Source organism: Labeo rohita, unplaced genomic scaffold, assembly GCF_022985175.1.
Source record: "Labeo rohita strain BAU-BD-2019 unplaced genomic scaffold, IGBB_LRoh.1.0 scaffold_75, whole genome shotgun sequence".
Lineage (NCBI taxonomy): Eukaryota > Metazoa > Chordata > Actinopteri > Cypriniformes > Cyprinidae > Labeo > Labeo rohita.
Window position 1 is genome coordinate 33,590 of NW_026129689.1, and position 24,374 is coordinate 57,963.

The 24,374-nt window shown below is 41.8% G+C and overlaps 1 protein-coding gene across 6 annotated transcripts; it reads left to right on the plus strand.

Annotated features, from left to right (window-relative positions):
- The first annotated feature begins 1,800 nt into the window (after positions 1-1,800).
- LOC127161832 (ubiquitin carboxyl-terminal hydrolase 15) lies at positions 1,801-24,374 on the plus strand. Of its 6 annotated transcripts, none has more exons than XM_051104580.1 (22): positions 1,801-1,911; positions 2,225-2,352; positions 2,429-2,559; positions 4,876-5,002; positions 5,529-5,674; positions 8,712-8,773; positions 8,911-9,000; positions 10,531-10,675; positions 10,765-10,938; positions 11,031-11,189; positions 11,685-11,909; positions 12,092-12,175; positions 12,253-12,347; positions 12,425-12,613; positions 14,360-14,472; positions 14,656-14,931; positions 15,015-15,085; positions 16,478-16,593; positions 17,127-17,276; positions 19,690-19,793; positions 22,917-23,005; positions 23,327-24,374. In XM_051104580.1, exons 1-22 carry the CDS (start codon positions 1,823-1,825, stop codon positions 23,561-23,563), a joined length of 3,000 nt encoding a protein of 999 aa, XP_050960537.1. In that variant the 5' UTR covers positions 1,801-1,822; the 3' UTR covers positions 23,564-24,374. The 6 variants fall into 6 exon arrangements, with proteins under 6 accessions (XP_050960537.1, XP_050960538.1, XP_050960539.1 ...); XM_051104581.1 differs by having other exon boundaries at positions 1,817-1,911; positions 14,360-14,448; XM_051104582.1 differs by lacking the exon at positions 8,911-9,000 and having other exon boundaries at positions 1,817-1,911.

A 24,374-nucleotide genomic window follows, 5' to 3' on the forward strand; every position in this document is an offset into this window, starting at 1 on the left:
AGAGAATGGGAATGTGATGTCAGCAACGCACGGCATTCTGGGACATTCGGACACAGACGCTACAGTCTAGACTGAGAAATAGTGGAGGTAGATGTTAAAATTGATATTGTACATTTAAAAACACATTAGAAATGGAGAACGCTTGCTGTGACATGAACTGCCATATCTGCTGGAGAACGGATCTAAAATGAAGTGCAATTTTATGCTTTTCAGCTTAAAACAACACAATGGCGAAAGCTGCTCAATGAAAATAAACAGCTTAAAAATCTGGCTTTGTCCTTTGTATTTATTATTTATTACAGTTTTAGGATTTCCGATCCACTTGAATTTGTAAGTGCTCTATGAATAACAATAACAAGTGGACTATGAATAACATGTTTGGAAATGTAATTTATTTTGTGATATGACTCATTGCGATCACTGTCCTTGTTCATAAAGCAACTCATGTGATTAAACGTTACTGTTCAGCAGCTCTTTGTAAGAAATTGTGTATTTGTTCAATTCAAGTCCAGTAAAACTTATTGAACTTTATCCCTCAATGAAATTAGGGCAATATGACATATGATTAAATACATCAGTGTTTCTCAATTCCATTCCTCACGTACCGTCGCTCTGCATATATTGCATGGCTCTCTTATTTAACCTGATTCAGATAATCAGCTAGTCCATGACTGAACTGTGTTGTGATTAACATGGTCCCTGAACAATGTTCATTGCTCCCCACTCCCTGAGCAGTGGAATGGACACAATATACCCCTGTAAATAAATGCCATTTAAATTCATGTCTTGCACACTTTAATGCTCGTTGAAGGAAACACAGACGCTGTCTTCGAACTGTAATCAGGGTGGAATATTTCGAGTTCGCAGGGCACTTACTTTTGAATAGAACAGACATCTGAGATACACACAAAATGTGCAGAGCGGTGGTTCACTTACATGATCAACCTATCGTGTGTTTATTTTATCGGGCAGATATATCAGTGCCACCTAGTTATTAAAAACTGCAAAAGAGTAATGAATTCGGTCATGTGTGTGGTACAGTAGAAGGCGGCGGTATGATTTCTGTGAGTGTGTATGTGTCGTGTTCTGGACACACGACTGAGTGCTTGAATGAACGCAATGGATTCAAATATTAGTACATTTATTCTACGCAAGTGCAAGCAGCTCTTAAAATTATTAATGCAAATACAGTCGTTTTTTCCTCTAGTGATTTGTATTTATTGCTATTTAGCGTGTCCTATAACATGGCAGCGACTACCCAGAATGCAGTGCGCAGTGACATAAACTCCCGAGCCCTATAGGTGGAAGTGAGAGACTGTTGAACGCTTATATCTTGTAAATGTGTATTTTGTCATTGTTTTGAAACACACACTAGATTATACTGCAGATAAACTTAAAGCAAACACATTCACACTAAAAGACAAAAATACTTCACTTTTGATTTCATGGGCACTTTAAGGATTTCTTTTTCTGTAAAGCTAAAAAACAACGAATACAATCAGTTTGATCAAACTTAAAGATGTTCTTGAAAAAAGAAGTTCAACTATATTTGAAGACAGTTTTTCATTCAAATAATAAGAATGTGAGTGTGTATTAACATGTTTACATGATTACATGTTTGTGTCAGTGTATTTATGTACGATCACACTTTCGCTGACTGTATGTCACATTAACTATTAAATAAATAAATAAATAAATAAAAACTGAAGGACGCCCGAAACGAAAGCGGTGACGGCGGGTGAGGCGCGTCATGACGTCACGCGGCCGGCGACGTGCGCGCCGACGCCAGCGGTGCGTCCCAGCATGCAGTGCGCGAGCGAAGATGGCGGAAGGCGGCGCGGCGGATGTGGAGACGCAGAGAGGAGAGATCGCGAGCCTCCTGAAGACGCCGCTGCGCAGAGCGGACACCTGGTGAGACACGCGCTACAAAACACGCGGGCGAACACCGCGACGCGCGTGACACCGAGCGTCACCAGAGCGCGTTCGCTCGCCAGGCGATCAGAGATCAATCACAGACAGAACTGATCGATCACACACACTCACAACAACATCAGCACACGATCACTGCTCTGTCAGAACACCACACATACTGCAGTAAAATTATAGTAAAACCGCGCGTGCGTGTGTTGAGATGAATGACAGTCTCTTCTCTGTCAGATCTGATATACACCAGTGTTGTGCTCTGTCATGCTCCGTGTGTGAGGTCACTTCCTGTTTCCTGCAGGTATCTGGTGGACAGTCACTGGTTCAAGCAATGGAAGAAGTACGTGGGCTTCGACAGCTGGGACAAATACCAGATGGGCGACCAGAACGTGTATCCCGGACCCGTCGACAACTCGGGCCTGCTCAAAGGTGCGTCGCACGGGCCCCGATACGACCCGCGGCCCCTGACGCCGGCTCCCGTGACCCTGTGTGTGTGTGTTTGCAGATGGGGACGTGCTGGGCATCAAGGAGCACCTGATCGACGAGCTGGACTACATCCTGCTGCCCGCCGACGGCTGGAACAAGCTGCTGAGCTGGTACGGCCTGAGCCCGGGACAGGAGCCCATCGCACGCAAGGTACGGCAGGGGCCGAGAGTCAGCCGAAACACACACACAGTCACCCGACACACACTGAAACACACTGAGAGTCACCCGAAAAACACTGAAACACACAGAGAGTCACCCGAAACACACCGAGAGTCACCCGAAAAACACTGAAACACACCGAGAGTCACCCGAAACACACCGAGAGTCACCCGAAACACACCGAGAGTCACCCGAAACACACTGAAACACACCGGGAGTCACCCGAAACACACTGAAACACACCGGGAGTCACCCGAAACACACCGAGAGTCACCCGAAACACACTGAAACACATTGAGAGTGACCCGAAACACACTGAAACACACCGACATGACACATCAAACACTGATGCTGCCTGATCACTGATGGGTGTAACTCGTCACTGTCATTTAATTACTCTTCCTTCATTATTCAGGGATTATTCTGATTGTTTCTGTCGTTTAATTACAGCTACTTCTTGTGTAATTGATCCTAATACTGTGTTTAGTCTCTAGAACAATTATATACTGTACAAAACTGAATTTAACATCAGAATCTAAAGGCTGTGCTTAAAATATCACTGTAAATACTGTCAGATTCTCACATTAACTAGATGATTATTAGTCTGAATATTACTGAGATATTGACTGTTTATTAATATTTAAAGAGCACATGTTAAAGTCTTATTCTGCAAGACCTTATTCCAAATCTTTATTCCTACCCAGTTCTTAAACTTAACAGCTACTGTGTGTTAATAAGCAGTAATTATGAGTATATTGAGGCAAAAGCCATAGTTAATAATTAGTCAGTAGTGAGAGTTGGTATGTAGTCATCTACTGTATATGTGACAGAATTAAAAGAAGCGTCTGTCCTTGTGTTATGAACTTGAGGTTGATACAGCGTTTACAAAGTAATGAGTAATAAGTCATTTGAACAGTAATCTAATTAGACTGTTGAAGATGTAATTAGTAACTAGTAATTAATTACCTTATCCTAGTGCAGTGTTTTTGTCTTTACTGTAAATGTATAGTCTAAATTAAATGAAGTACAGTAAATAATATGTCTTTTACATGTACATAATATACAGAAATATAATCATATATAGAAGGAAAAATTTTAATTCATGTTTCTAAAAATGCCATGCTTTGAGAAACATCATGTAGAAATCAAAAGAAATGAATTATATTTTATAGTGTGGTTTCATAATTGATGATTTTCTTGTTTATTACTGTGAAGCTGCTTTGAAACGATCTCTATTATATAAAGCGCTGTAGAAATCAATCTGACGATCAGATGTTCAGCAGTGCTTTCATGACAGATAATCACATCAGACCACTGAAATCTCATTCTCGTCACTTTAACGCAGCGAGACGCTTTGCTTCGTGTGCTTTGTGTGTGTAATGTGTTTTTAAAATCAGTGCACTGGATAATACAGAAATGTGTAAACGTGTTTATCTTTCACAATTTAAATATGTTAATGCATTTTTAGCTGATATATTACAAAAAAATATTTTCACCAATATAAAATTTCTCATTTCAAACATAAACAGGCCTTTTTCAGTTACAGTAGTAGTAACAGTGCAGTGTGACTGTGTGTGGTGCTGCACAGATATAGTGTGTGTGTGTGTGAAACGCTGACTCCCGCTGGCTCAGATGTGCAGGCCGAAGGCGGCCGCTGTGGGTCGGCGTGTGGGTCTCTCTCCCGCCCCTCTGTCCATGTATGTGAGGGTATCGGGTGGCGGTGAGGGCTATTTCTGTGCTGCCGGGGCAGTGCGCTCGACTGCATGACTGTGCGGCTTCAGCGACTCGACCGTGAGCAGCAGCATGCAAGAGGTTCGGCCTTTTCTCTCTTCTGGGCTTTGGGGAAGAGTTGGGCGGGCGGCGGGCGGCGAGGGCGGGCCGGCGCCGCTCCGGGTCTCTCCGTGGGCCGCGGTCGGGCCGGGACGCGCTCGTCCTTGCGTTTGAGCCGGCCGAGGTCACGGCGAGCGCGGCGGGGCCGAGAGGGGAACGCGAGAGGCGCGGGCCCGGCGGACGAGCGGCTCGATTCTGCTTTCGGTTCTGCCGGCGTTCGGGTTCTCGCACTGAGATAATGTGGTTTTGCGCTGCGTTTGGTGTCACTGGTGAGGGGCAGCGTGTAATAAATAGGCAGGAATTCTTCAGCTGTCGCCTGTGCTGCTAAAATAAGCGTTTCTCCGGTTAGCTTGTGTCAACACACTGATGTGTGGAAACCCTCGGCTCACCCGCCAGATAAAAACCTCGCTTGTCAGGCGCTGGTCTCTGAGTTTTGAGCAGATTGTGTGTTGTGCTGATGCTGTGTGTTGTTCTCAGGTGGTGGAGCAGGGCATGTTCGTCAAACACTGTAAGGTGGAAGTCTACCTCACCGAACTCAAGCTGTGCGAAGACAGCAACATGGACAACGTCGTCACGCGCCGCTTCAGCAAAGCAGACACTATAGGTACTGAACGACACTCACAACACTCACGCTCTAAACTAAAGCCTCCTGATTTATATTGAACTTGTGCTTTTAAAATCCATTTGACACAAATCACCAACTATGACTGTGTGAACAGCTTTAATCAAATGCTAACTTTGTGAAACACTTCAGGACACCTTTTTATGACTTTCAGGAGACTTTCAGACTTTTATTAGATCACATGCTTGTTTTGTGTTGTGCTGGATTTATTAGTATGTGAAAGATACTATCTAGAATGATTTTTGACAAATCGTGACACTGAAGACTGGAGTAATGATCAGGAAATTCAGCTTTAGATCACAGGAATAAATTACAGTTGAACAGATATTCACACAGAAAACAGCTGTTTTACATTGTAATAATATTTCAGAATTTTTACTGTGTTTTTGATCATATAAATGCAGCGTTGATGAGCAGAAGAGACATTAAAATCTTACTGGTCCTGTTCTTTTGAATGGTAGTGTATGTGCAGATATTCTCTCTGACAAACGCTCCTCTGTCCCGACAGACACCATCGAGCGGGAGATGCGGAAGCTGTTCAGTATCCCGGACGAGAAGGAGACGCGGCTGTGGAACAAGTACATGAGCAACACGTTTGAGCCGCTGAATAAACCCGACAGCACCATTCAGGACGCCGGACTCTATCAGGGACAGGTGAGACGCGCTCCTGTCATTTAATGAATTTAAAGTTCAGCGTTAAATCAATAGCTGGAGAGTCACTGATGAGTAGGTTAAAGATCCCTGAGACTGAAGTGTGTAAAATGGCCAAAATGTCACTAAATCACCATTTGTTTTGCAGAGGAGAAAGCGACAGAAACACAAGTGTAGTGAAATGAGCTAGAGATGGAGAAACCAAATGATTCACTGTTTCAGAGTCACAAACCTTTTACTAGGACTGGACGATATGGACAAAAAATGATCACCATAATTTTTTTGATATCAATGGATAATTATCACGATAAATGTCACTTTTTTTATTTCTTTTGAGTTTAAAGGCAGATTTTTGCTCCAATGTGAAAGTAGTAAAAACCAGGCCTGTATTCACAAAACATTTTATCCTACAAACTAAGAGTTCTCCTAAACAGCAGTAACAGTTTTTTCTCATAAACCTATTCACAAAGCTGCAGAGACAAACTTTTATTAAGACAAAGAGCAGAAGTCTTAAGCTCAGAGTAAGGGCGGGGTTGACCTTGTTGCTGTGGATGATGTCATCATGATCATTAACTATGCGCACAGTGATTGGCTGATAGTCTCTGTCAGAGATTTATTCACAGAAATAATTTAAAAAGATTTTAAAATGCAATGCAAGCGTCACTAATTAAACAAGTATATGTTCTGACTGTCAGCCTCTTATGTGTGTGCTCCTCCTATACAGTTAGCAGATATGCATATAAACAACCTTTTAATTAACAGAGTAGAATAATCATGGCTGATAGTAAGACATGCAAATATAAAAGAAAACCAAACTGGACACAAGAACAGCTTTTACTTCCTCCCCAACTTGTTAATGAAAACAAGGACATAATGAAAGGAAAATTTGGAGTTGGGATAACCTCCACAACCAGAAAAGTTGTGTGGGAAAACATATGTTTGTAAATAAATGCAGCATGTTTCTTAAATGTTTATGTTCTGAGGCAGATTGGCAGAAAAGCCATTTTAGCCCTGCTGAAAAAAACAACTCTAGAAACCATCAGAGAGTTTGTAGTGGTTTTACTGGTTGTAATGGGAATTGTACTGGTTTTAGTGGTGAATGTAATGATGCCTGTTTGTCTCCACTGGTAATTGGTCGCCTTCTATTCAACTAAATCCTAACAGAACTTGTGCCAAAACACACTAAAGATTTTTTATTTTTTGTAATGGTCACAAGTTAATGGTTTGTACTGTTTCTAATGTTATTTGCAGACCATTAGGATTCCTGTGATGGTCTGTGTGTTTTTTTCATCAGGAAGGACAGTGTGTGATTTGGTCTTATGAGTCCTCTTCACTGCTCCTAATGTTTCACAGATTTCTGAGCTGGTTTTAACACTAAAGCGGTTTGTGGAATACTCTTAGAGCAAACATTTAGGAGTCCTAAATTTAGGATTGACACCCCCATTATTTTTCAGATTTTCTCCTAAATGGGCAAGTTATGAGCTACTTTTAGCCTTAGGATGTTTGGTGTTTGATGTTTTCATGTGTTTTGAATCCTTTACACTTTTCCAGCCATTTTTCCTTAAAATAAATTAAAAATGAAGAAAAAAATCATTTCTTAGTTCTACTAATGTTCTAATGAGTAATATTGTTTCAAATCAAGAAACAGGTTTGTGTCGCCTCATAATATTAATAATAGTAATGTAGAATTTTTTTGTCTCTTAGAAAAACATGTGATAGTAGCATGAGTTCAGATGCAGATGTAGGTTGACATTCATTATTCAAAATCACTCATATCTGTAGAAATTGTAGCAACCTCATTTTTATAGGGTGAAATTCTGATAGTAATAATTCTGACTGTTTGAGTTTTTTTTAATTAAATGAATTGATCTTCTATAGTAGCATACATTTAGGTCATGATAATCACAGTTAAAACCACAAATATAACACATCAATAACATGGTAAAAATGTGGTCTAAATACTTGTAGTATAAATGCATAAATGCTATAGCTTCATCACAAAAAATACTGTCATTATATTGCATTACTCCTCCTTCAATACATTTAATGCATGTCTACATTTAATAATATAATTACAGTTTGACACGAATAGCCACATTTCTGACACAAAACCACAGTGTAGTTAGTGCTACTACAGTAAATCTATGGTAAATGAAGGCCATTTGTAGATTTAAAAGCGTTCTGACCGTGTCTCCTGTCTGTCAGCGCTGTGTCATTTGTGTTTTTGGCTGAATTCAAGTGTTTCGCTCTGGATGTCACAGCGCTGTTTAGTGTTCGCTTGAGCGAGACTCATCATCAGCGAGACTTTGAGTCGAGCGTATGAACGGTGCACTTCAAATGACCAGCGCTCTTTTATTCTGCGTTTCCTGCATAAACATAATAATGAACGTTTATGGAACTTGTGTTATCATTTATCACCCAGCTCCACCTTTTAAAAACAAATGAGCCGAAAGCGTAATCTATTAAATGCAATTAACAAATGATCAAGTATCATTAAATATGGAGAGTGTGTGTAATGTGTTCTTTGTGAAATTGCATTGTTTATTAAATGACAGAGTTTGGTTCATCAGGCCAATGACAGACTATTAACTACTTTTAACAACTCTGTCTTTTATTTCAGTATGTCATTGAAGAAGTTACACATTAGGGATCATTAAAACAGGCTGCTTCCTTTGGGAGGAAGTAGATGTGTCAAGCAGGATGTGTGAAGGCACTGGTTGAGCAGTCACAGCAGTAAGATCGGAGCTCAAATAGGCCTGTGCTGATGTTGTGACATCACAAGACCATTTAGTTCACAGTTGCATCATGAGGCGTCTTGAGAAAACTCAGAACAGACTTCAGGTGCTGATGGATTTCATGGGACAGTGTGTTACTGAAAAACTGCTGCGCTGCTCACACATCAGACAGCGTCGCTGCTTTAATCAGTTCCTGTGTGAACCAGTGCCCCACACACACACATGAAAATAGTCCATCGTTGGTTTTCACAGTAATGAAATGAAGGTTTACAGGAGTAACGTTGATGGTTTTCCTCTGTGTGCAGGTTCTAGTGATCGAACAGAAGAACGAAGACGGCACGTGGCCTCGCGGATCTTCGGCGCTCAAGTGAGTCACGTGACGTCCGGAGCGTCACATCATTGCTTTAGAGCCGATGCTTGGACACGTGCGTGTCAGCCTTCTGGATCTGCCGATCTCTCCTCGAGGTCGTCTCCTGTAACTCTCGCTCTTCTTGTCTTTTGAAGGTCATCTGGTGCTTCCACTCTCTCTGCTTTACCAAAGATCTGCCCTTCATCTCTCGCAAACAATCATAACAGCAGCTTCGGCGGCCGCAAGTAAGCCTGCAGGGGGCGGGGCCAGGGGAGGGGTTTGTGGGTGGGCGGGGCTAATAAAACACTCCCTACGTCACTGTAGTGAAATCTTCACGTAGAGGTGAACGGTCAGTACGTCGCCTTGTCTCACGTGTGCTGTGTGCTTTTGAAATGACGATCACAGGATGTTTATGATGACACTGCTAGTTGGTTTGAGCAGCTGACTGTCTGTGTGCTCAGCACATCTGTGTTTGTTAACATAATTAATTAAAAGTCCTGCTGCCCGACACATACACGCTTTCAGTAATAAGGGATTGTCCTCCTGTTTGAGCAGTTCAAGCACCTTCACTGGTGCTTCAGTTAGTGTGACGCTTGTAGCTGCCGTGCATTGTGGGAATGGAGGGCTGCTACTGTGTGTTATTCAATTAGCAGTGATCAGTCGTTAGCTTCTATATGGGACGGATGTTTTTTGGCTCTGTTCCTGAACTGTTCCTGCTGATGCTGCGCGGGCCTCGTTTTAATGCCGAACGCTCGCGTGTTCAGAGTCACGTTAATCATTTTAGTGAAATGTAATCTGCTCAGTGAAACAGACGTCAGCTCTGTTGCCAATGTAGAAAACAGCTGAAACCAAAATGAGCTTTACAGAGCAGGTCAAATCAGTCACTGACAGTGCTGTGCAAAAGTAAGTGAACCCCATGAACAAATTTGATGCACAAAAGTTCAGGCCGCCAAGACATTGTTGTCCAAAAATGCTATTTTCACATTTTAAATGTGTTTTTTAAATTCAGTATGATTAAAAATATTGAGTTAAATTAAAAAATCTTACATAGTTATTTCATATTATTTAATAAAATAACAAATAATTATTAAAAAGCTTTTTTGATTTCAGTTTTCGGCAAAGTGCGTCTAGAGTTTTTGGTTTCAGCCCAGAATTTTCATTTCGCTGCATCCCCAGTTTTAACACGTATGGTTGTGCCAAAACTGAAGGTTTATTTGGACACAGTTGACGAAGGTGAGATTCACGTAATGTTGAAATTTGACTTGTATTCCACAGAATCATTTACAGAATTTCAGTTGTCTTCTATGGAAAAAATAAGTGCATCCTACATCTAGTAGGTGATACTGACACCAGGTCTTTCCAGATCTCTCAGTTTCTTTGTCGTAGTCGTTCCAACATCGTTCCTGCATGATTGAGGTCATTATCATGTGAAAGCGTCCACTTACAGTTCAGCTTCAGTTCTCTAACAGAGGAGCTCAGGTTCTGCTCAGAGACTCGTGGAGACGTGTCAGTCCAGTCTCTGTGTGTCGTGATGAGTGAGACGCACGTGTCGTCTCTCAGCGCTGCGTGGTGTCCGTCAGGTCGAGCGGACAGCGAGGCGTCTCTCTGGGTTTTCGTATCTGAGCTGTGGTTAATTGTGTTTTGCTCTCGCTGCATGTTTTGGGTTGTGGCTGCATTGCTCTGTTCATCCGCTCTCACTGCCGCCGCCGCTGCTTTCACCGGCGCGTCTGTCGCTTTCACGGCGCTGTCAAACGTCTGCGTGTGTCCGTCCGCAGCATGAAGAACTCCAGCTACAGCCTGCCGTCCTACCCGCCCTACAGCAGCTACGAGTACTCGGATCAGGGCCGGCGCGCCGAGAAAGCGGGCCTCTGCGGCCTGTCCAACCTGGGAAACACCTGCTTCATGAACTCGGCCACACAGGTGACGCTCGCTGAGCTTCTCCACACTCTCGGCCTGTGCTCGCACGTGTCCTGCGCCGCTCTTGAGCTCCCTGTGTGTGTGTGTTGCAGTGTCTGAGCAACATCCCTCCTCTGACCGAGTACTTCCTGAAGGACAAGTACCAGGACGAGCTGAACGAGGACAATCCTCTGGGAATGAAGGGAGAGATCGCCAAGGCCTACGCCGAGCTCATCAAGCAGCTGTGGTCGGGCAAATACAGCTATGTCACGCCACGGCCCTTCAAGGTAAGGATGGAGCTCGACGTGTCTACGTTTACTGAGAGATACCGCTGACGGTTGTTCGGACTGATGACGTCTCTGTGCTGTTGATGTTTTAGACTCAGGTGGGTCGATTCGCGCCTCAGTTTTCGGGCTATCAGCAGCAGGACTCTCATGAGCTGCTGGCCTTCCTGCTGGACGGACTCCACGAAGACCTGAACCGCATCCGGAAAAAGCCCTACATTCAGCTGAAAGACGCCGACGGCCGACCCGACAAGGTGCGGCACACACACATGCATTTACACGCAGGATGACACGATTTGTACATCGATCCGCTCACTAATGGCAAGCACATCTTTTCACAGTCGCTTCATAAAGTGGATTTTACATCATCTGAAAGTTTGTAATAAAAAATAATTTTTTTGTAGATAAAAAAATCTGCATTATATAAAAACGTGACACTTGTCTAAATATGATTCAGAGAAGTAAATTACATTAAAGCTCTAAAGCTATAAAATGGCTGTTCAGCTTAAAGTGTCCTGTGGTATAAAATAATTTCAAACAGCATTTTTTTTTTTAAGTACAAGTAACATGTTTTTGACAGACTGCAGAAGATATTCAAACAGGTGAAACCTTAAGGAAAGGTCAACATCTGAAACACACTTTTTCAAAAATGTTAAGCCAATATTTTGTTCCTCATGTATTGTTTGAACGTGTGTGTGATTGAGATCCAGAGTTTCCAGAGTGATGTTTTTCCTCTGGATGTCCTGCAGGTGGTGGCGGAGGAGGCCTGGGAGAACCACATCAAGAGGAACGACTCCATCATCGTCGATATATTTCACGGCTTGTTCAAGTCCACGCTGGTGTGTCCCGTGTGTGCCAAGATCTCTGTGACCTTTGACCCCTTCTGCTACCTGACGCTGCCTCTGCCCATGAAGAAGGAGCGAACGCTGGAGGTCTATCTGGTGTGGCTGGACCCGCTGGCCAAACCCACGCAGGTACGTCACGGCACGCAAAAACTACGAGCACGATCACTGTAATCTGATTCAAGAGTAAATCACCTTTATCGACCGCGTCTCATAACGAGTTGTTCAGATTTACTGAATCAGATTCTGCTCATTTGCTCAACACTATTCTCTTGTGATGATAAAACATTAAACCGTTGATGTTTCTGTTTCAGTATAAACTGACGGTGCCTAAAGTGGGCTACATCTCGGATCTGTGCGCGTCGCTGTCGGTCCTGTCGGGCGTCCCGGCTGAGAAGGTGAGCGTCTTGTCGTACGAAGAGTGTCCTGTCTGCGGATCTCCCCTGCATTCACTGTGTTTCTTCCGCTTGTCTAGATGATCGTGACGGACATCTACAACCACAGGTTCCACCGGATCTTCGCCAACAACGAGAACCTGAGCAGCATCATGGAGCGGGACGACATCTACGTGTGAGTTCCCGTCGTCGCTGTCGCGGTCGAGCGTAGAGAGTCTGTGTCTCATGTGCGTCTCTGTCCGTCCGGAGCAGGTTCGAGGTGGCCGTCAACCGTCTGGAGGACACGGACCACGTGGTGATTCCCGTTCATCTGCGAGAGAAGTACAAGCAGTCGGGCTTCAACCAAACCAGCACGCCGCTGTTCGGCCAGCCCTTCCTGCTGAGCGTCCCGCGCACCATCGGCGAGGACAAGCTCTACAACCTGCTGCTGCTGCGCCTCTGGTATCGACACGCACATCCGACTCGCTCTCACCGCCAATAACTAATGAAAACGTGCCTCATCAGACCCCAGTCACACAGCAGTGTCCTGAAACAACACACAACTAGTGCATATGATTACATTTTGTCACTTTATGTAAACAACAGACCTTAATTAAGTTGGCTTGAGAAATCCGACTTAAACTTACAGTTATTATTCCGCATCTGAGACCAAATTTACTGACTGCTGCTCCTGCTAGAGCTTTAACTCTGCAAACTCCAGACTCAGCCCAGATCTTCAGACTGATCAGACGGGGTGTGCTGTATCTTTTCTAACTGATCCAACTTATGTTTTTCCTAAAAAATAACGAAAAAAATGAGGAAAAATCCCATAGACTTACACTGACGGAATGTTCAAATGAGCAACACTATTTAAACTCCAACTGTCCTTTGAGACTTAAAAACGTTGCTTCTATATACTATTTCTAATCCATTCAAACTCTTCTATCTATGCTAATTATGCTAACAACATGTTAGTAACTAGTTAATCATGTTAGAATCATGTTAGCAATATGTTAGTAACTTGCTAATCATGCTAAAATCATGCTAGCAACGTGCTAGTAAATTGTTAATCACGGTAGAGTCATGCTAACAACATGTTAGTAACATGCTAATCATGCTAGAATCATGCTAGCAACATGCTAGTAACTTGCTAATCACATTAGAATCATGCTAACATGTTAGTAACATGCTAATCATGCTAACAACATGTTAGTAACTAGTTAATCATGTTAGAATCATGTTAGCAATATGTTAGTAACTTGCTAATCATGCTAAAATCATGCTAGCAATGTGCTAGTAAATTGTTAATCACGGTAGAGTCATGCTAACAACATGTTAGAACATGCTAATCATGCTAGAATCATGCTAGCAACATGCTAGTAACTTGCTAATCACATTAGAATCATGCTAACATGTTAGTAACATGCTAATCATGCTAGCAACATGCTAGTAACTTGCTAATCACGCTAGAATCATGCTAACATGTTAGTAACATGCTAATCATGGTAGCAACATGTTAATAACATGTTAATCATGCTAAAATCATGCAATCATGCTAGCAACATGGTAGTAACTTGCTAATCACGCTAGAATCATGCTAACATGTTAGTAACATGCTAATCATGCTAACAACATGTTAGTAACTTGTTAATCATGTTAGAATAATGCTAACAACATGTTAATAACTTGTTAATCATGCTAGCAACATGCTAGTAACTGGCTAATCACGTTAGAGTCATGTTAACGGCATGTTACTAACATGTTAATCATGTTGCAGTCATACTAGCCACATGGTAGTAACTTGCTAATCTTGCTAAAATCATGTTACAACATGTTAATAACATGCTAATAATGCTAAAAACATGGTAATCATGGTACAACATGTTATTAACTTGCTAATGTTGTTAACGTGTTAACATGCTAGTAACATGTTAATCATGTTAGTAACATGCTAACGACATGCTGTCTATCTGAGACTGTATTGCCTTCAAAACATTCAAACTTGAACCTTTTAAAACTACTTTAAACTTTAAACTTTCTCAAGCCGACTAAAGGTTTGTCTTGACCAACTGTTTTTAATCTAGTTTTTATTGTATTCACACTTACGGTGTCTCAGTCTTCCTGTTGTGTGTAGGCTCTGTCTCTGTCTCTGTGTCGCTGACGGGTGTTTGTTAGTCAGCACTGACAGTTGTTCTGCTGTGGTTTCAGTCGTTTCGTTCGTCCGGCGGTCGAGGACGAGGAGTCGGAGGAGACGTACTCGCCCAAACATCACTCCATCAACGGCAACGCCACCAATGGTATAACGGAGGAGGGGTCGCCTAGTAAGCATGCGGTTTGAGCGCGTCTCTTCTCACACGCGTCACTGTCGCCCGTTCATTCCCACATTCACTAACGAGCGCTGCGCCGTGCGCGTGCCTGCCGTGTGTGTTGACGTGTTTGAGATGGTTTGCTTTAAGATACGAGCGCTGTGCGCCGCACCGACTGAAGCGTGGCTCGTCTCGCAGGTGAGATGGAGACGGACGAGCAGGACGACGAGTCCAGTCAGGACCAGGAGCTGCCCTCGGAGAACGACAACAGCCAATCGGAGGACTCGGTGGGCGGAGACAACGAGCTGGAGAACGGCGTGGTCCCGGAGAACTCCGGCAAAGGCTCGACGCTCACGGCCCAGAAGAAGAGACTGTTCACATTCCAGTTCAACAACATGGGCAAGACCGACGCCAACTTCATCAAGGGAGAGCCGCGGCAGATCCGCTTCGACGAGGACCACATGCGCCTCAGCGGTGGGAGCCGTTCGCCACGTTATCGTTATGGTAGAGAGCGCGTGGTCTCCGTCGGCTGACGTGTTTGCTCTGTTTTCGTGCAGATAGATGCTATCTGTCCCTGGACTGGGAGCCGGAAATGAAGAGGAAGTACTTCAATGAAACCGTGGCCGAGGTAAAACTCTCCCGTTCCTGGTACAGGTCACAATTTCAGCAGCGCCTTCAATAATCAAAACATCTGATCAAAAATTAGTTTTCCCATTACGGAGTGATATTTGACTGCTTAACGTGATTTACAGGGGAATTTTGTTTTTACATTTGTAAGGCCATTTTTCGAAATTTTTATGTCAAAATTTTTATGTACACTACCGTTCAAAAGTTTGGGGTCAGTACATTTTTATTGTTTCTTTTTTTTTAAGAAATTAATACTTTTATTCACCAAGGATGTATTAAGTTAATAATTAAAAGTTTATTAAAAGTTAATAAATTTACATTGTTATAAAATATTTATATTTTGAATAAACACTGTACTTTTTAAACTTGTTATTCATGAAAGAATCCTGAAAAAAAAAAAAAAAAAAAAAATCACAGGTTCCAAAAAATATTTGGCAGCACAACTGTTGATATTATCTAACCTAACCCTAACACTGATCATTCTAATAATAAATCCGCATATTAGAATGATTTCTGAAGGATCATGTGACACTTAAGACTGGAGTAACAGCTGATAAAAATTCAGCTTTTCATCACAGGAATAAATTCTATTTTAAAGTATGTTAAAATAAAAAACATTATTTTATGTTGTAAAAACATTTTGCAATATTACTGTTTTTTTTTCTATATTTTTAATCAAATAAATGCAGCCTTGATGAGCATAAGAGACTTCTTTAAAGACTATTACAAGTCTTACTGACCCCAAACTTTTGAACGGTAGTGTATATTTTTAAAATTTCTAATTAAAACAACAGAGTAAGAACAAGTAGAAAAAGAATAAGCTACCAATCAGTATTAACACAATTAATTTGTACTACAGAGGTGACAAAAAAACACAAAAGTGTCTTGTAGGTGTATTTCCATATGTTTATGAGTGCAATCAAATTTATTAACTCATGTTGAGATTGTTTTAAATACAAAATTTTCAGGATAGAAATATTAAATGATTAAAACTCTGAAAACAGACTTTAAAAATTAATCTAAATCTGCCAGTAGGAGGCAACGAGCCACTGATTTAATCACTGAATCAGTCATTCATTTGATTCGTTCAAACGGCTGATTCATTCAGTAATAAAGCACTCTCTTTATGAATGGGAAATTGAATCATTGACTCACTAGATTCGTTTAAAAACACATTCAGTCATAAAAGAAACAGCGCTGTGTTTGAATGGAGATGTGCAGCGGCAGTTTGTTTCAGACTGTTTTTGATGAGGAAATAGAGCAAAATCAGGCAACAGTGTTCTAGTCACACCATGTAAGTCACTTCATAGTAATGCAAATGCAGCTGAAATGGTCGCGCTGTAGAGTCCTGTAGTCGCTTGTGCTGTAACATTTGAGAATGTTTTGTCCAAAGGACTTTGAGAAGCATGAGAGTATGGAGTATAAGCCGCAGAAGAAAAGCTTCTTCAAGCTGAAGGACTGCATCGAGCTCTTCACCACCAAAGAGAAGCTCGGAGCGGAAGACCCGTGGTGAGCTTTGGTTTTCACGTCAGCATGGCTTCTGTCAGATGATAAAACATTTACTAATAATACAGAGCGGGGTGCATGAGAAACCTACAGACAAACAAAGATCCGCTCACATTTACTGTTGCTCTGGTTAAATCCATTTCAGCAGGAATCCACTTCATCTAGAATTTGGCGGTTCCGTCTGTCATGTGAATTCAAAAAGAAACATTTCGAACAAAAAGATCAGAATGATGTTCAAAACGCAGATTTAGTAGATCACGTCCATCAGCACCTCCTAAACCACGTCCTGGATCATCATCAGGCAGTTTATCTGATTTATCTGCTGTTTTATCTCTTGATGATTGTGTTGTTTTACTAATGATAGCGAGTCTTCACATAATGACAGGTCATGCAGTCTGGTGATGTTTGAGTATGTGTGATCATCTGAAGCTCTGATGTGATGCATGTGTCTAGTGTCACTGTGACATGGACCGATGACCAGCGTCCGTCCTGTAGTGTTCCCGTGACTGAGCGTCCCGTGTGCGGGTGTGTTTCAGGTACTGTCCCAACTGCAAGCAGCATCAGCAGGCCACCAAGAAGCTGGACCTGTGGTCTCTGCCGCCGGTGCTGGTGGTGCATCTCAAGCGCTTCTCCTACAGCCGCTACATGAGGGACAAACTGGACTCGCTGGTGGACTTCCCTCTGCGGTACGTCCTGCGCAAACACATCTCCACAGCAGCTCCACTGAACGTGACGCCCGTCTGTTTGAGTCATGTGTGACATGCTGTATATCTGCATTTCATTTATTAGTGTTTGAGCAGTTCTGCTCTGTTCCAGTGTTATTTTAGGATCATTAGCTGCTTTTCCACTGTCGGGCCAGTTCTGCTCTAAAGTCCCACCCTTAACACGCCTCTCTGAAGTAAACGTCACACAATATCACACTATCGAGGGGAAAAATGATTGAAAACTATGGCAAAACAAACTTGACAGAAGTGGACATTTCGTCTTTAAATAAAGACCTGAAAAAGCCTCCAGCATCAATATTTATGTAGCAGTGATTTGCGATGATTACGTTCCAGTGACAGTAATTTATTCATTTGTGTCAGAGCTGCACATCAGTGATGCTAAATCCAACTAATATGTATAATTATTTGACATGAAAAGATAAAACACGAACTTGTTCAGTTGTTTATTTGTAATCACGAGTGCACAAAACAACTCGGTTCATTAAAATCCAAAGGCAAACACGTAAAAAACACTGATAAACCCATATGTTTGTGTCAACCACTTTAGAAAGAAATTTCCACAAAATGATAATGTCTGAATGTTTGAGCACTGTCTCTCATGGTCCACGAGAAGTGGTTTGGTCAACCAAAATTTTATTAGTCACAGACACAGGAAGTCACGCAGTCAGTGACGGATGGAAGGACATAATTATTTAAAGGCTCATTATGAGGATTGAAATGGTTTATTAATGAACGTGCGACTAATAGTCGACAAATGCTTAAAATGAAGAACTACTAGTCAACCAGAAACGTGTTTAGTCGAGGGCCGCTCCACTGTTCCTCTTTCAGCCACAACAGCAGAGGAAGTTCACAGAGCGAACACGACTTACACGAGTCATTCAACACAAATGAAATGAATGACATGAGCGGATGCAGAAGTCTGATATCAACAAACACAATCATTTTAAAGTGCTGATCATAGTTAGAGCTTGATATGTGTGTAGATATGGATTGAGTAGAGGTTGACCAATGTTTGTTTTGTTTTTGTTTTTTTCTCTTTCCGGCCGATGTGGATATTTAGAAATCAGGGCAGCCGGTGGCCAATATATAATGATTTTTTTGCCCAATACGTTTGGCTGATTTTTTTTTTCCCCTTTCTTCTTATAAAATCTAACAGTCTGAACTGTACTCATCATTTTAAGCAACACAAAGTGCTCAAGAAATCAACTCAAAGTCAATAAAAACTTTGTTCACTTAGCAGCATTTATCAAGTTTTGAGAACAAAAACATGTAAACTCACATAAACAGTTGCTCATTAACTCAGGTACCGTTTCCACTGAGTAGTTTTCTTGGTTTTGGATTTATTATAAAATTACTAGTGTAACAAATTTTTGTACTGTTATTGCACTTAGATACATTATCAGTATTCAAATTATATTAAAATATAAAGGGCATAACTTCAGATATGGTGAGAAAAGCTTTTGTCTTCTCTCCTGCGGCCACAAGAGGGCGCATTGAGCTAAATATTGCACTTAAGTGCATAATGTTTAAAACAATGTTTATAAACCAAATATAATTAGCTCAGTCACTTAATCTATTAGAAACAAAACAGCATCGAATATGTAGGCACAGTTAAATACAAAGGACCAAAAACCAATCACAAAGAGCACTGTTTCATTTAAAAACATGAGATGCAGTGTGACGGGGAGAAACTTGAGTTTTGTGACTTTTTTAAGGAGTTGAATGTTAATTTGACATGGCTTTCTCTTTTGTGCAAGACGCGAGTGCAGCGGTGATTGATGTCCCTATAGAACATGATAAATATGCCTGTGTGAACGACTTGATTTCAGTTTTGCCGTAAATAAGATCTTCTCTGCATTAACGTTTTCTTTTTTGCGAAAACCAGCAGCGTCGCATCAAGTGGGTTGAGCTGGACAGACACTGACATCCTTATCACATCTTGTGCTCCATTAATACACACCAAAAATTCAAACACAACATTTTGCATTCAAATGTGGATTTTTATCTTAAATTTGACAAATATTAAAAATTCTTTTTTTTGACAGCCCTATACCCCATACATCACAGCTGACCGAGCTCACACAAAACTCCTGATATAATCGATGACTAACTACACAATCAATCTTTTTTACACCATGTGTATGCTTTTTTTTCTTGTTATAATGGGAAATTGTTTTGCGTTTAGTCTTTACATTTTTTTTATGTCTATATAGATTTTATTATTTTTATTTAAATGTTAATAATTTAGTGCATTAAGTTAAACTTAATGAGAAAAATAATAAATTCAAGTTTTATTTTAAATATTTTATTTGAAGTAAATGATTGTAACGGTTGGTTTAGTTAGCTGTAATGACCGTGCCGTGTCGCCCCGCAGCGATCTGGACATGTCGGAGTTCCTCATCAATCCTAACGCGGGGCCGTGCCGCTACGACCTCATCGCCGTCTCAAACCACTACGGAGGAATGGGAGGAGGACACTGTGAGTATGACACGGACAGACGCCTCCGTCGACATGATGGGACTCGATCACACGTGAATTCAGGGCTGATCTTTAAAGAAGTCCACTTCCAGAACAACAATTCACAAATAATGTAGTCACCCCCTTGTCATCCAAGATGTTCATGTCTTTCTTTCTTCAGTCGTAAAGAAATTATGTTTTTTGAGGAAAACGTTTCAGGATTTTTCTCCATATAATGGACTTCATTGGTGCCCTGATTTTAAACTTCCAAAATGTAGTTTAAATGCAGCTTCAAAAGGCTCTAAACGATCATTTTTTTGTATACTTTGTATAATTTTTATACTTTTTAAGCACAAAAGCTGGTGCAGTGCAAGCTCTGGCGTGCGCCTTCATGTGGAACAGTCACGTGAAACTACAGACCCAGTGTTTACAAAGTGAACACGCAAAGAAGACTAAGAAAGTGCAAGTAAGTCAAACGCTGTTTACAAACAGAAAGGTGCAACGATGTCGGACGATTCTGAAGTTGTAGGAGAAAATAAGATGGAGTTTTTCACCACATTCAGTACACAGACGATCAACTTACACGTGATTGAAAGTAGTGATGGGAAGTTCGGATCATTTTACCGACTCGGACCTTTGAGTCTCGTTCAGCAAAATGAACGAATCTTTTTCCGAGTCATTTCGTTCATTTTAGCAAAATACAATTAAAATGTTATGTGTTACTTCCCTAACACATCTACTGCTTACACAAACGTTGATCACACTACAAACAAGACAAAACTATAATGCTATAAGAAACAGAAAAGATTCATTCATTGTTTACCTGGGTCTTTAGTCTATGATTCGCTCACCTCACCTCTTATCTGACACGTTTTCGGGTTTGAGTCATTCGTTCATCACGTGACGCCCCATAAGATGAATGAATGACTCGAAAAACCCAAAGACTCGAAACAGGTGAACTAATTCCAGTACAGAACCTAATAGGATGTTGCACATGCGACTGAACGAATCACTCCCCGAGACGACTCGTTCATCCCGAGTCACATTAAAGATTCGTTCAAAATGAACAAATCATTAAAGAACAACCCATCACTAATTCGTAGCATCATGAACGTGCATCCCAGAGCCTGTGCTACACCAGCTTTTGTGCTTAAAAAGTATACAAAATTTTATTTTTCGTTTCGCTTGATAAGACTCTTCTTCCTCGGCTGGGATCATTTAGAACCTTTGAAGCTGCATTTAAACTACATTTTGGAAGTTCAAAATCGGGGCACCAATGAAGTCCATTATATGGAGAAAAATCCTGAAATGTTTTTCTCAAAAAACACAATTTCTTTACAACTGAAGAAAGAAAGACATGAACATCTTGGATGACAAGGGGGTGACTACATTAACTGTGAATTGTTGTGTAACGAACTGAGTTGCTCTGGGGTGCCAACTTATAAATTACTTATAAGTAAAAAAAAACTATTAAAGTCAGTTCTACATAGGACTCTCAAGGGTTAAAAAAAATAAACCTTGTGAACCCCTTTTTTGAGCCCAAGACAAAAACAAACAAAAATACATCAGTTTCACTTGCATTGAGATATATTTTCTATTTGTTCTCCTTTCTTAGTATGCACTGAAGAAATTCAGACCAATTGTACAAGAAATCATTCACAAAATAAAACAGAACAGAAAAAAAAAAAAAAAAAAAAAACAACAACAACAATAAAAAAAAAGTACATACACTCCAAAAGTCAATGAAACAGTCTGATAAATTTACCAACTGCCCTAGAGGTACCTCTTTGACCCAAAAATAATATTTAACAGTATAATTAATGGAGTGTGATATAACCCTTTTTTTTTTTTGAAAGACAGGTACTTATTCAACCATTCACTCCAATCTTCAAATTTAAACCCAGCTGACCGACTATTAAACAGTTTGACCACAGTGATTCACTTCATACAGTTTAAACCCTTAATGATACAATTCAACCAGCTCAGAGATTTAATTCCAACAGTTCAAAATTCAGAGATTCAATTCAAACAGTTCAAAGATGCAGTGATTCAAATCAAACAGTTCAACGTGCAGTAATTCAGTTCAGACAGTTCGAACTATCGGGGTCTCCATTCAAGCAGATCGGATATTCAATGATTCAGTTCAAACAGTTCAAAAATGCAGTGATTCAGTTCAAAAAGTTCAACGTGCAGTGGTTCATTTCAGACAGTTCAAAGTCAAAAGCGGTTCGGATATTCAATGATTCAGTTCAAACAGTTCAAAGATGCAGTGATTCAGTTCAAACAGTTCAAAAATGCAGTGATTCAGTTCAAACCGTGAAACTATCGATATCTCAGCTCAAGTAGTTCGGATGCTCAAAATTCAATGATTCAGTTCAAACAGTTCAAACGTGCCGTGATTCATTTCAAACAGTTCGAAAGATCAATATGAACATCCAAAAATCTCACAAGCGCTGACTATTCACGGTTAACCTTTTAAAGAAGAGAGGCCACAGTTCAAATAAGAAGAGCAACAACGATGATGGGTCTTGTGAATGGGTATCAAACACATGAAGATTCGGCTGATGCATAGTTCATTTTTACAAACAACATCTAAACCGTCTTTAAAAAGTTTAGGGGCACAGTACCCAGCTACCCTCACAAATAAGGAATAAACAGCGAAATACTTGTATGTCCCGTAGCTTCAGTCATGAAGATTCCGCAGCCGTTTGTCAATCGGGAAGCTCAATCTGTGCTACACTCATGGTGAATTTCATCCGTAATCATTTCAAAAGAACAAGATCGATTCTCACAGTGCGAAGATTCCATGCAATCAATCCAATCTCATCATCAGTCTCCTCCACCAGACCACTTCAAAACAATTGAGGGGTAGCTAGGACATGGGTACATCACACATATACTACCTACAGGTGTACATCCACTTCCTTTTATACTTCTCTAAATGAATCAACAGCGCTCCAAAAACACATCGCCCTCATGTGGACACTTTCAGTGACTAACTCGTCACAGTTGTTCTGGAACTGAACCTCTCCTTTAACCCTAATATACATGACAGCTGATGACCATCATGACCTGTATCACCATATCAGCTTAAATAGTCAATCTGATTAGTCAAATATGTAACGTATGTGGTTTCATTGTCAGACACCGCCTACGCCAAGAACAAGGAAGATGACAAGTGGTACAACTTCGATGACAGCAGTGTGTCGCCGACCAGCGAGGACCAGATCGTGGTGAGAAACTCCGGCCGTCTGAAATATAGCGACGGTTCACGTCCAAACAGCTGTGTGATCTTCAGATGAAGTCAGAGTGCTGGCAGGATTCAATTCAGTTCAACTCAAGTCTATTCAAATCGCTTTCATGATAGAAATCATTGCAAAGCAGCTTTACAGAAAATGAAGTTTCTGCAGTATATTTAGTAGTAGATTACTAGTGGTGACTATGTCAAGTTGATGTACATATGTGCAGTAAACATCAGTTAATGACGTAATTAATTGACGTGTTGTGTAACTCCTGCAGAAGACTGACGTTCTCCCGTGTCTGTTTTTGTTCAGTCCAAAGCGGCGTACGTGCTCTTCTACCAGCGGCAGGACACCGTCAAAGGCACGGGCTACTTCGCCCTGGACCGCGAGGCTCCCGCCGAGACGGAGACGCCACGGGACGAGGCCGGCGCCGCCGCCGCTCAGAGCGAGGAGGAGGAGGACGAGGACGAGGAAGACGAGGATCTGAACGACAACGAGCAGGAGGAAGAGCTCGGCCCCAACCGCGACGTGTCCATGAGCACCAACTGAGGCGACGGGCGCGCGCACATCGAAGCCATAATACCTGCACTCGACAGACGGCCACGAATGTACGAGCCGCCCGCCCACGGAGGGAGCCGGCCCGCGCGGACGGACGGACGGACGAGCGCAGGCGGCGTTTCTGCTTGGGTTCTTGTGTTTTCGCATGAGTGAAGAGTGAGAGGTGCCACACGTTAGCGCGCTTGTTTTGTTTTTGTATATAACACTGATCGGAGGGACGGGAGAGACGTCACGGACTACTGACTGCTCTGTTTTCTTGCACAATCACCGCGTTAGTTTAGCCGACGCGTCCGTCGGTTTTCTTTCACCTCGGCCTTAACGGGAATCTGGGACCGTTGCCTTTTCTTCGTCCGTCAGCGGCGGAGCTCACGACGCGGGCGCGCGCGAACGAACGAGGCCGCGGTGGCTTCGGTGAGGCGTTTCCCCGCTTTGCCTTCGGTTTCGACGAATGTTCTCGCTCGGTTCCTCGCTCTTTCCGCGGGAGGCGACGGCTCGAGCGACTGACTGCTTAGGTTTATAAATACTGTACATAAGAGTTCACTCTGTGAGTGCACATTTGATAAATCTATTTATTTATACGGAAGGCAGAACGCGGAGTGAACGCGGCTTCGGTCGAGGACTTCTTGCCAAAACTGGATCCGTCTACGGGACGCCGAGCCGCCAGGTGGGTTTTTGTAAATGGAACGGACGTCCTTGCATGATTCGGGGATTTCCTTTAGCTGCACTTGAGTTCACTTTGGTTTACATTGGAAATGTGCATGTGTATTTATATACGGACTTCAATAAATTTGACTAAAGTCTG